The sequence below is a fragment of the Syngnathoides biaculeatus genome, chromosome 11 (assembly GCF_019802595.1).
Source record: "Syngnathoides biaculeatus isolate LvHL_M chromosome 11, ASM1980259v1, whole genome shotgun sequence".
Classification (NCBI taxonomy): domain Eukaryota; kingdom Metazoa; phylum Chordata; class Actinopteri; order Syngnathiformes; family Syngnathidae; genus Syngnathoides; species Syngnathoides biaculeatus.
In genome coordinates, this window is record NC_084650.1 from 11,290,324 (window position 1) to 11,300,420 (window position 10,097).

Below are 10,097 nucleotides of genomic sequence, written 5' to 3' on the forward strand. Positions count from 1 at the left end.
CTGCTCAGGTTTTTGGATTTCTTTCGGCGCTTTAGTGTTAATTGTCCAAGAATCGACCAACTAAACACTGAAACGTTTCTTTCTTTGGGTACTGTATTTATAAAAAAAAAATGTCTATGACTGTTTTGATTTTCCAAGAGAAAAAAAAAAAATCGTTTCATGATTGTACAAAGTCTTCCAAAAGTCAATCATCATCGACTGCGGTAAACCCCAGCTCACTTATTATTGTTTTTTTTTTTTTTTTTTTTGTCCTGGTCTTCCGCGTTAATTGTCCAATGGACCAGCTAAACGACTCTGTTTTTATACTCCGTTGGCATATTCCACATAAAAGGCCTTTTGTGTTTTTCAGAAGTTTTCTCAAACCCACGCTAAAATAATTCTACTCTGTGGAATTGGACGACCACGTTTGCTAGTGTCAACATTTCCCATAGAAAAAAAAAAAAGTAAAGTAAATGTAATTCATCCGTTGCCGGTTGCCAACATGAACGCTGTATTATCTCTTCCATTGGTTATTCAAGTATGAGTACCATATTTTCCACACTATAAGACGCAACTTGGAGCCTTTCATTTTCTCAAAAGCTGGTAGTGCGCCTTATAATCAGGTGCGCCTTATATAGCGATCAATATTGAGCAATTCGCGCAGCCCATCTAATGGATGCATAATGTAAACCTAGCCGCTACTGTTGCGTCGATTCTACGCGCCTTATATATGAAAAAAGTTTTTAAAACAGGCCAGTCATTGAAGGTACGCCTTATAATGCGGAAAATACGGTCGATCTTAAACTGTATAATAAAGTCACACGTATGGAAATTTTTACAGTCTTCAAAGATCACAAAATGCATGTATTTGTTTTGTTTGTTATATTTTTGCACAGGCTGTACACATACACTGTGTCGTGCGCGAAGCGCACTTTGATCTCTCGACACGATAACGAGTGTGTATATGCAAGTAAATATGTGCCACCGGGATTTGAATTAAAAATGCCGCTGCAAATTTGACTTTGTCAAATTCACATTGCTATTTCGAAATGATCACATTTCCAATAGCTGTATTTCAGTTCAACTTTTTACATCTTAACAAATTCGCCATGTAAAAAAAAAATTATATATATATATATATATATATATATATATGTGTGTAAAAATTCAAGTTTTAAAATTCAAACCCAATATTTACTTTACTTACTTTACTTTATAATACCGGCTACAATTTGCTTTCTGAAATTCACCGTCTAACAGCCAGCCAATCCAGTTACCCTTTCTTGGTCACATGACATCACATATACTAAGAAAGCGTAACGGGATTGGCTGCGTGTTAGACGGTGAATTTCAGGCAGCGAATTGTAGCCAGTTGAATGTCAGGGGACTGAAATTATTGCGTTTGTAAAAAGTTCAAACGAAATCCAGCTATTGGAAATGCGATCACTTTGAAATAACAATGTGAATTTTACAACATTAAATTTTCAGCGGCATTTTTGATTCAAAACCCGGCGGCACATTTTTACTTGCATACGTGTGCCATCATCGCTGAACTCTGAATGATTAAAACAGGGTTGATTCCGCTTTCCGATAAACCCGTCGGAGCCGTCGTCGTCCTGTCGTGTCGAAGGCGGCGTGGCCGTCCGCCTATTGGAGGCTGTCCTCATTTGACTTCTTCCGTTGCTTGGCCTTTCTTTCCAGCGTGCGAATTTGCTGAAGCAGACCTACCCTTTCCTCCACAAAGCAGTTTTTCAAGCTGGAAAAAAAACAATTACTGTCAAACTGATGTTCATCTTTTTGCGTCGTATTAGTAGAGTTGCGCGAACAGTCTTACCAATAATAATAGCATACATCCATATATGTCGGTAATGATTGTGACTAGCATTGGCCTTTCATGCGTGAACATTTCAACATTTAAATTTGCCGGCTGATTTAAATCCGGTCGCACTCCAACGGCGTCGTATTTTAACGCTTGCTGCGTGGAATGTTTGAATGGCTCGATTTCCATGGAGCACGGCAACGTTGATTGGATGTGGAATTGTCGCGTTGATGCAATTTATGAATACAACGGAGAAGCAATGTTCTTTCAGTTCTTTACAACAGTTCTATAGGACTTTCTTCAGAACACAGCTGTATAGAACTTGGGTCCTAAAGTTCTATAGAACAATTTCTTCAGGGCAGATCCTGTACGACTTTGTTCAGAACACAGTTCTGTAGAATTTGGGTGCTAAAGTTCTTTAGAATAATTTCTTTAGGATAGTCCTTTCCAACAGTTCTATAGAAACTTCTTCAGGACACAGTTCTATAGCACTTGGGTCCTAAAGTTCTATAGGACAATTTGTTCAGGGCAGATCTTTACAACAGTCCTCTAGGACTTTTTTCAGAACACAGTTCTATAGAATTTGGGTCCTAAAGGGCTTTAGGACAATTTCTGTTGGGCGATTCTTTACAACAGTCCTACAGAACTTTCTTCGGAACACAGTTCTATAGCACTTGGGTCCTAAAGTTCTATAGGACAATTTGTTCAGGGCAGATCTTTACAACAGTCCTCTAGGACTTTTTTCAGAACACAGTTCTATAGAATTTGGGTCCTAAAGGGCTTTAGGACAATTTCTGTTGGGCGATTCTTTCCAACAGTCCTACAGAACTTTCTTCGGAACACAGTTCTATAGCACTTGGGTCTTAAAGTTCTTTAGAACAATTTCTTTAGGGCGCTTCTCTACAACAGTTCTATTGAACTTGGATGCTAAAGTTCTATAGAACAATTTCTTTAGGGCGGTTATTTACAACAGTTCCATAGCCTTCCTTTGGAACACAGTTCTAAAGAAATTGGGTCCTAAAGTTCTTGAGAACAATTTCTTTAGGATACTTTTGACAACAGTTCTATTGAACTTTTTCAGAACACAGTTCGATAGAACCTGGGTCCTAAAGTTCTGTTGAATTTCTATAGCATGTTTCTGTGGAATTCCTTTAGAAATGTTCTATAGAAGGCGGCACGGTGGCTCAGCTGGTAAAGTGTCGGCCTCACAGTTCTGAGGTCCCAGGTTCAATCCCAAGCCAGCCTGTGTGGAGTTCGCATGTTCTCCCCCTTGCCTGCGTGGGATTTCTCCAGAGAAACCTCCCGCAACCCCAAAACGGGTAAACATGAATTGGTAGGTGTGATTGTGAGTGTGGCTGTTGTCCGTCTCAGTGTGCCCTGCGATTGGCTGGCGACCAGTTCAGGGTGTACGCCGCCTCCTGCCCGTCGACAGCTGGGATAGGCTCCAGCACTCCCCGCGACCCTCGCGAGGATAAGCGGCAAATAAAATGGAGGGATGGATGTTCTATGGACTATTTTTTTTTTTTTTTTTTTTTGAAATCAAGGAAACGTGTCTTCGCGGTGAACGTTTGACGTGGGTGCGTTCAGGCCGCGTCCCACCTCTTGACGCTCGCCATCCAGTCGCGCTGTTGCTGACACAGCCACTCAAACTGCTCCAACGTTTCCTGGAGCTTCCTCGCACCGCTGTCATTCTCGCATCGCAGAGCTCTCACCTCAGAAACAACATCACGCATTGTTATTTTTCGTCATATGCGTTCACAAGCAGGACGTCGTCAAGACCAAAGAAAGCAGACGAGGCGTCGGCCTCTTCAAAACCGTTACACGTTCCGATTGCGCCTTTTGTTTTTTCACGCACGCCATTTGTCTTGCACTTGCACTTGCAGTGAAAGGTAATTGTAGATTTTGGACGCTTCACGCTTTGATTGACTGGTTTGGAATTGTCCAAGTCAAGTGTAAATTTGAGGGAAAAAAGAAGAAAATCTCGACAGGGGAGGAATGTTTGATGAGTTCCCTGACTTCTAATGTAGCGTTTCATCATTGCTGGAGGAACTTGGCTTCAGCGCTTGACAGAGAGAAAGAACCCGCGCTTGCACTTTAAAGCTCCGTTAGAATCGGGTCGACGAAGACAAGAACTTTGCAAGTGTTGAATCAATCTGACATCTGCTGGACAAAAGAGGCAATGCAGAGTCGCCGATTGCTCAACAATTGCGTTATTCAAAATGTTTTTCTTTGTCATTTTGGGTTCCTTTATGTGCTGTACAAAAAGCATGACATTGTTTATACAGTTAGTGTAGTTGCATTTGTATGATGGGACAGAACACAATATTACAAGTACACTAGCACAATACACACAGGCGCAGGCACACTGTACACTAGTGTTGTAATGTCCGGGTTCACTTGGAAATTGGAAAGAAATGCGCAGTACCGTCATTTCCGGCCTACGAGCTGCGGTTTATGCGGCGATGCGCTGCGCTAGCGTTACCGCTGTGCTAACGTGTTGCTGCCGTGTTACTCAGTGATATTTACCGGTAAGTTTTAGTTTAACCAGCCCTGTTCGCGCCGCGCTAGCGTTAAACTCTTTCTGTGTGCCGTCTTTCTTTGTAAATATCTGAATGTGGGTTTCAATGTGGGCACGTGCGGCTTTTACGCGGTATTTCCTTTACAAATGTTCTCAGTGAGGCTTATAACCAGGTGCGCCCCGTAGGCCGTACATTTTCAGTGAACTTCCTGACTGATTGATACATAGTTTATTGTGTACTATTAATTTATATTTACGATTTATTGTTTACCTGTTCCTCGTGTGCAAAGCGCAAAGCCGCCAACTCCGCCGCCATCCTCTCGTTGGCGTCTCGGAGCCGATCCAACTCTGCAGTTTTACTGTTGCCGTGACGTGAGGAACACGTCAGTACATCTTTTTCACTTTTTTTTTTTTTAATTTGAGAGCTGTTCCTAATATTTACCACATTAGAGGGACCAAATATTACAAAGAACTCTCAACTACACCCAGAGCAACAACAGCTTACATTTGCAGCTCCGCCTGGAGGCCCTCAGTCAGGCCGCCGCCGCCGCGGTGGTCCTCGGGGCGCAGTTCTCCTCCGAGGGTCTCGGCCTCCCCGGCCTGCCGTCGCTGGGCCTCGGCGTGCAGCTCCTCCGCCAGGGCCTCCAGCTGCGCCTCGGAATTCTGCAGGCACAGCAGCTCCGAGCACACCTGACGAAGCAGCTCGGCATCGCGCTCGCTCTCTCCCGCCAGGACGGCCACGCGCCGCTGCAGCCACTCCACCAACTCCTACGTACAGCATATCACGTTCCATTATATGATATGGATCGCAGGTGTCAAACTCAAGGCCTGGGGGCCAGATCCGGCCCGCCGCATGATTTTATGTGGCCCGCAAAAGCAAATCATATGTATCAATTTTCATGATTCTTGTTCTAATTTGTACCAAAATTTCAAACGGTCATATCATAAATGATAACATTGAGATATTGCAAGCATTTTTGTGTTACCAAACAACAAAAGTTGATAAACCCGTTACGCTCAATTTCTGATTCCAAAACGAGTTCATAAATTCCATATGTAAATTTGATGAGGCTGTTAAAGATTTTCACAGTCATAACGGCCCTCTGGGGGGGAATGTAAGTAAAATGTGGCCCGCGACAAAAATGAGTTTGACACCCCTGATACATACAACAAAGAGTACATTACATGAAGACAAGCATTTACACATTCCTTTTCAAATACCCTCTTTTAATTATGTATAAAACTTTCCACCATTAATGTGATTATATTTAAAGGAGGGCAAAAAAAACAGATACAATGCCATCGCGAAAGTGGGCACACCCTCTCATAAGAGTGTGTTCAGAATGAATCAAATTCAAACTTGTGTTAAATGAGAGTCAGCACACAACTGGCAGCCAAAAATAACGTTCAGCATTTGCAGAACTGCAGTGAAGGTACCTGAAGTTCTTGCGTTACTCAATGTCATGTAATGTCACTATCCAAGCCGCTTAACCTCACAAGGGTCACGGGAAAGCTGGAGCCTATCCCAGCGGAAAGGCGGACTACACCCTGAACTGGTCCCCAATCAGTCGCAGGGCAGACATCGACACCATCACTGAGCAGGGAATCGATCCCACACTGCCCACACCAAAGTCAGGCGTGTGTACCACGACACCAGGGGTGTCAAACTCATTTTTGTCACGGGCCACATTGTAGTTGCGGTTTCCCTCACAGGGCCGTTATGACTGTGAAATCATAAAAATCGTTTATCTCCTCATCATATTGGCACGGGAAATTTATGAAAGCTATTTTGGAATCCGAAATCAAGGGTAATGGCGTGTTTTCAACTACTGTTGATGTTTGGCAACCTAAAAACGCTTGCAATACCCCAACGTGATGATTTATAATATGACAATTTGATATTTTGGTACAGATTTTCACGGATGTTGGCATCCATGATTTGCCTTCGCGGGCCACATAAAAACGTGGGGGGGGGCGGATCTGGCCCCCGGGCCTTCAGTTTGACACCCCTTCACAACACCATCAGTGACTCGAGTTATTCAATGTTCACGGTTAATTATCACCCACAGAGTGTGCGCACAGTTGTGCAAACAAATCATTCTCATTTGTGTTTTATTTCTCCTCTCCAAAATATAGAATTGTTTCAATGCAGTTGTTCAAGTTATGATTCACAATTATGGTCAAAAAAAAGTTTAGAAATAAATTCATTTGGTTCTCAAACCCCTGCCATATGAAACCGGGGGTGTGTGAACATTTTATAATCAGCCTACAGATCGATAGAGAGATAAGAGTACTCGGACAGACGCCGCACTGAAAATGATTTTTTCGAGGTCACCAAATTCATGACAAGCCTGAACCTGACGCGTGAGTGAGCCCAAATTCCTGCCCGATTGAAAAAATGTATTCAGAACACGTCCGTAGTGGGGCTGAACTGCCAAAATGGAAAAGGGCCTTTCCAAAACAACTCATTTCCAATTCAGAAAAACATATCCCAAAAATGACCTCAATACATATTGGAGTAATTCAAATGGAGGACTTATTCATTTGTATTAATAGTCGGTTGGATGTGCGTCAAAAACGTCACGAAAAAAATGCTTGAAAATTGACTGCAACAGCGCCGTATTTCTAAAGCGTTAAAACGTCGTACGACTCATTCACACGTAGTTAAAGCAAATGCGGCATAATGTGCTAAGTGTGACTGCTCTTGGGTCCATTTTCCAAAGCTGACATCATCAGAACGTGAGGTTAAATCCAGTTTGGGGTTCTTTTGAAATTCAATTCGGACCGCTGAAGCCTCATTGGATTCTTTTCTTTTCGACTTTTTCTTAACTGGTTCGTTTGAATGCAGCGATATTTTACAAACGGCCTTTTTCTGGGAGAAATGATTTGCCGATTCAGCACCGACCCCACTGAACGGTTCTTGGTCTGGACTATTTCCTTTGCTCTGTTGAAAACGCGAGAATGAGGCCTCAGTGGATTTATATTATACAGTGGGAATATTAAACGTACTGTCTTTAATTTTACTCAAATATAAGATGGTCAAAAACATGTTGACAGTTAAAATACACACACAAAAAAAATATTCAGATTTCTATGCTTGCGCGACAGCAACTTGATGCCACATGGATCTTTCCTAGGTCCTCTTTTTTTTTAATATTAAATGTTTTCCTTTGGGCTGGTAAAGCGTTGGCCTCACAGTTCTGAGGTCCTGGGTTCAATCCCTGACCCGCCTGTGTGGAGTTTGCATGTTCTCCCCGTGCCTGCGTGGGTTTCTTCCGGGTGGGCACTCCGGTTTCCTCCCACATTCCAAAAACATGCAACATCCCAAACATTAATTGGACACTCTAAATTGCCCCTAGGTGTGATTGTGAGTATGGCTGTTGTCTGTCTCTATGTGCCCTAAAATTGGCTGGCAACCAGTTCAGGGTGTACCCCGCCTCCTGCGTGTTGACAGATGGGATAGGCTCCAGCACTCCCCGCGACCTTTGTTAGGATAAGCTGCAAAGAAAATGGATGGACGGAAGGATGTTTTGCTTTGCAGTACCTCAAAGGTCTTTTTTATCTGTAATGAACATTTCAAAGGCGCAATTGAAGGCTCTGCTTTCGGTAACTCGTTTTCTATCCATCCACTTTCTTAGCCGCTTATCCTCACGAGGGTCGCGAGGACTGCCGGAGCCTATCCCGGCTGTCAAAGGGGAGGAGGCGGGGTACACTCTGAACTGGTTGCCAGCCAATCGCAGGGCACATGGAGACAAACAGCCGCACTCACAATCACACCTTGGGGCAATTTAGAGCGCCCAATTAATGTTGCACGTTTTTTGGGATGCGGGAGGAAACCGGAGTGCCCACCCGGAGAAAAGCCACGCAGGCACGGGGAGAACATGCAAACTCCACACAGGGAGGGGTGGGACTGAACCCAGATCGTCAAAACTGTGACGCCAACACTGCCACAACAGAATATTTTATGTGGAATTCCACAAGGCTCTGTCCTAGGTCCCCCTTCTTTCTGATACACAAACTACATATTTTATCAGCTACAAATTGCAACAGAAATCCCAATATGGCAACCATAGTGCTGCCCAAAAAATATCAGTGTCGTCACAGCCTTTGTTCAAATCCAACCATGACAGCTGAACGCACTGTGAGTCCTGTGCAGAAAACTTTAGCTTCTAACTTTAGGACACGTTTTCCAGTCCCACTTTGGACAAAAATAGCAATAAAAATCATAGCAAGAGTGATGATACTTCGATTTCCTTCTGCTATGGACCACCCCAGCTCAGCTCAGCTTGGCGCACCTCTTTCACAACGAATGCCCGCGTGAGCCAGATCCGGTTCTGCGTGTGGTGTCCGACACAAAGCATACATCAAAGTGGGAGTTGAATTTCCCCGTGAGGGACATAAGCATTATTTTGGGGGGGGGGGAAAAAAAATATATATATATACACACACACACACACACACCTCGCGGTGAAGAGGCCAAGGAAGATTAAATTTCTCTGTGAATAATGCATGAATCTTCATGATGAAACGAGCCCCGTGCAAATGTGGTGCTGATGTGAATTTGGATATTTGGCCGGTCTCACAAAAGCGATCCCCACCTGCTGCTGGTGGACGGCGCCAAGAAGCTGCTCCTGTTTCCTCCTGAGCTCCACGTTGCTCTTCTCCAAGTGGAAAAGTTGAGCCGTCGCAGCTTGGAAGTCGTTCCGCAGCTTCTTCTCCCTTTCCCCGGACAACAGGAACTCCCTGTCTGACGCAGCTGCGACCACAAGGAGGTGAGCTCAACCGCGCGATCGCTTTAACAGCATGAAAGTGTTTCTGGACTACAGATTCAAAGACAAAAAAAAAAAAAAAAAAATCATGTTCCCATATTCACACTTAAATGATGGCCCGCTCGCTGCATAAACGTATTCAACATTTAAAGGCACATAAAGCGTCCGTCTACCTTTGTCTCGGGCCAAACGCGTGCACTTGGCTGTCAGATATTGGATCTGACCGTAGTCTTCATCCCTCTGCACACGGAAAAACCTCCTCATGGCCGGTCTTTTCCATCTACCACTTCTTCCACTTTCCCATGATCCGGCAGCGCGAGCACTCGGCGCGCTCAACACCTACTGGGCGTCTCCCGGAGGAGTCTTCGAGCGGCGTCGGAGCGTGTCGACTGAGGGCACATCGCGGCCTTAATCTGACTGAGTTGTTGTAAAAACAAAGGGGCGAGGCGAGACACCTGGTACAAGTTTAGGTCCACTGCTTTTTTTCCCTTTTTTCCCAGTGACTAATAACGCAGGTGTGCAGCGAATGTATACAATTGTCGGGGCATGTTGTGTCGAGCGTGCAGGTTGTTCCTTGGCTAATGCACTTACGAATCAGCACTTTTCCATTGCAGGAACATAAAATTAAAACCCATGCCTCAGGGAGATGCAGATGGCAAGTAAAAACACATTCTGTGTTGAATGAAACAAGACTTGTATTGGCAAACAATAACTTTTAGCTGGAATTAACAGGAGTGGATTCTGTTTGTTTAAAATTATTTAAAAAAAAAAAATAGAATACAGTAGAATTTCTCCTTTAAAAACAGATGAAAATGAGGCCTGTTCAATGTGCCTGTCGTAATATTTTCTCCCAGCAGAGGGAGACAAAAGCAATATTGCAAATTTCACCGATTGTGCTGTACTGCTCCTCCTGTAAAAGTATTAAAAGTATATTATTGGACAATGATTTAATGTATGTATTTATGGGCACTATTTTATGAATCATTTATATTATTTTTAATTTCGAATTCCT

General features: G+C 43.7%; 1 protein-coding gene across 1 annotated transcript; it reads right to left on the reverse strand.

Annotated features, from left to right (window-relative positions):
* Positions 1-1,308: 1,308 nt before the first annotated feature.
* On the reverse strand, positions 1,309-9,678 carry LOC133508744 (trichohyalin). Its single transcript, XM_061835111.1, has 6 exons — positions 9,259-9,678; positions 8,915-9,072; positions 4,822-5,084; positions 4,588-4,675; positions 3,398-3,510; positions 1,309-1,735 (listed from the first exon to the last, which is right to left on the reverse strand). The coding sequence occupies exons 1-6, from the start codon at positions 9,347-9,349 to the stop codon at positions 1,627-1,629; spliced, it is 822 nt and encodes a 273-aa protein (XP_061691095.1). The 5' UTR covers positions 9,350-9,678; the 3' UTR covers positions 1,309-1,626.
* Between the last annotated feature and the right edge of the window lie 419 nt (positions 9,679-10,097).